Source organism: Nicotiana sylvestris, chromosome 5, assembly GCF_000393655.2.
Source record: "Nicotiana sylvestris chromosome 5, ASM39365v2, whole genome shotgun sequence".
In the NCBI taxonomy this organism is placed as follows: Eukaryota; Viridiplantae; Streptophyta; class Magnoliopsida; order Solanales; family Solanaceae; genus Nicotiana; species Nicotiana sylvestris.
In genome coordinates, this window is record NC_091061.1 from 99,366,902 (window position 1) to 99,369,932 (window position 3,031).

Genomic DNA, 3,031 nt, shown 5'->3' on the forward strand with positions numbered 1-3,031 from the left:
TTTGACATCCACACCCTTCTATCCTGGATCATGTCCTCAATAAGCTGAAGTAGCGCCATATCTTGCCTAATCACCTCTCCCCAATACTTCTTCGGCCGTCCTCTACCCTTTCTCAGACCCGCCACGACTAGCCTCTCACACCTCCTAACAGGGGCATTCGTACTCCTCCTCTGCACGTGCTGGAACCATCTCAACCCCAACTTCCTCATCTTGTCCTCCACGGGAGCCACTCCCACTTTGTTCCGAATAACTTCATTCCTAATCTATCTCTCCTGGTATTCCCACACATCCATCTCAGCATCATCATGTCTGCTACTTTCATCCTCTGAACATGGGAGTTCTTGACTGGCTAACACTCAGCCCCATACAAACACCTTCTTATCACACAAAACACCAGATGCGAGCCTCCATTTCATCCACCCAACACTGATATGGTGGGAGACCTCATCATCAATCTCCTCGTTACCTTGGATTGTAGACCCGAGATACTTGAAACTACCTCTCCTCGGGATGACTTGGGTATCAAGCTTCACATCCACATCCGCTTCATGAGTCTCGTCACTGAACTTACACTCCAAGTATTCCGTTTTGGTCCTGCTCAACTTGAAACCCTTAGACTCTAGGGTCTGCCTCCAGACCTCCAGCCTCGCATTGACCCCGCTCCTCGTCTCATCAATCAGAACTATGTCATCGGCAAATAACATGCACCATGGCACCTCCCCTTGAATGTGTTGCGTTAGCACATCCATCGCTAGAGCAAATAAGAACGGGCTGAGATCCAATCCCTGGTGCAACCCCAACACTACCGGGAAGTGATCTCAATTACATAAAATGATCTGGTGGAATGGGAGAGGAAGATCGAAGGAGAGAAAATGGGAAAGATTAGAGTAGAATTAAATGAAAACCTCTATAATAATGGTAATTAGATTTATAATATAGCATGGATATATAAACGTTCCTTTTAATAAAATTTAATCCTAATGCAATTCGAGTTACAGTTAAAAGGAACACTTGAAAAATATATAAAATTAGAAAATATGTAGAATTAACACTTCGTTTTGTGTAGTTTTGTTGCTCAATTTGTATATTTCGTTTATTTACTTCACTCTGTTTGGATTATTGTTCCCCATCGGTTTTAATGTATTGTATTGTATCGTATTGTATCGTTTTATGAATACGATGGTTGGATAGATTGTATTGTTTATTATTGTCAAATAATTTTTTGCTGTTCGGTTTGACTATATCGTACTGTACTATAATTGATAAGTTTACTAAAATACCTTCAATTATTTAAATATTAAATTTATCAAAAATTATGTATAAAAATAATTTAAAACACAAGAAGGCAAAACACCTTAAGAAAGTAGAACAAAGGAGTGAGACAGAAGAAGGCAAAACAAAGGAGCACATCTAGTTAAAATTGAGTTAAAAGCAAATTAGGAGAAAAAAATAAAACAGAAGGCGGCAAAACACCTTTAACGTTGGCGGCAGAAGTTCTAGAAAATAAATAAAGTAAGTTATAGGTTGGAGATTTGGAGTTAAAATAGAAAAAAGGTAAATGATAAAATAAAATTGTGGAATGATAAGTTAGGACATAATTGAAAAGAAAAATATGAAACAATCTCACCATACCAAATCGGTTGTTTAAAAAATGGGGACCTTTTATTATTCCGGAATAGTGGATTTAATAATACAATACAATCAATTTTAATGAAACAATCAAAATAAATATTATTTTGGGATAACAATACAATACGATACAATGTGAAACAACCATCCAAACAAGTTGTTAGTTGCTAGGTGTAGTTAAGGCCGGTAGAGCGCATCTAAGGTCTTATCTGTTTACATTAATGAAAGTCTGAACTGATTCAAACTTGAGATCATTAAGGATATAAAATTGACTCCTGCTATTAGAAATTAGCCATTATTTAAAAAGCTATTAGCATCTAGCTACTACTTTCACATGAAAGCAATATTTGGACAAAAAAAACTTCTACCTAAAACATGGAACAACTCTAGCAATAGTGTTGGATTTCAAATTTCGACAAGTGAAACTTCAACACTCTGTACCGGAGTTCAAAATTTTCCTACAGGTAAAATCCTATCACCCTATGCTTGAGTTTGAAACCTGTGAAGGTAAAACCCAGCTTTGTATGCTAGAGTTCTAACCCAATTCTTAAAGGCAACGCTTTTCAATGTTAGTTGCGACCTAAAGATGAGATAAGTACCAAATGCAAATCCAAAAACAATAGGAAAAAATCAAGGTTATGAATATCAAGGAAGATCACATGTCGTTCCAAACACATAAACTATGACAAATAACGTCTAAATTAAGTATATAAATTTAACCGATCCAACAAAATCAGACCCAGATCATATATGCAATTCTTTATCTTTCGTCTTCGACATGTCAACACATCAAATAGAAACAAAAAAATTAATTGCAACTAGGTATAGCACCAACGAGAGGATATATATATATATATATATATATATATATATATATATATATATATATATATATATATATTTTAGAAAATTACCTGGAAAATCCGTAGCGGCGGCCTTTCGGTGCACACTAAATAATCTGTTCATTGTGTAATTATCACGACCCAAATCCCTTAATAGGTAGTGATGATACCCAACGATGCTTTTAAGCAAGCCAACGTGTGAACCTCCAATTAGCTACCCATTTTAATTCTTAAAAATCAGAAATTTCACTTAATAGTTAGAATTTAATCTAACACTCATACAAACATGTGCTTTTATTTACCAAATTTCCGAGCATAAATAAATTATAAAGTGAAGTAACAGTAATAATATTAAATACAACTATGAAAAATCATTAGAAATCCCCAAAATCCTGTGTAACAAGTGCATGAGCATCTACTGGAATATACAACTCTACAACCACAACTGTCTGGAATATATAAGTTGACAGGATAAATAAATGAATATAATGGAGACTCTATGTGCTACGGATCGTAGCATGGGATGCAATTCACCATAAAGTCCCCTCAGCAGCTTTCGC

General features: G+C 35.5%; 1 protein-coding gene across 1 annotated transcript; it reads right to left on the reverse strand.

The window, feature by feature from the left end:
• Positions 1 to 356: 356 nt before the first annotated feature.
• LOC138869036 (uncharacterized) lies at positions 357 to 749 on the reverse strand. The gene has a single exon (XM_070146624.1). It carries the CDS (start codon positions 747 to 749, stop codon positions 357 to 359), a length of 393 nt encoding a protein of 130 aa, XP_070002725.1.
• Positions 750 to 3,031: the final 2,282 nt, after the last annotated feature.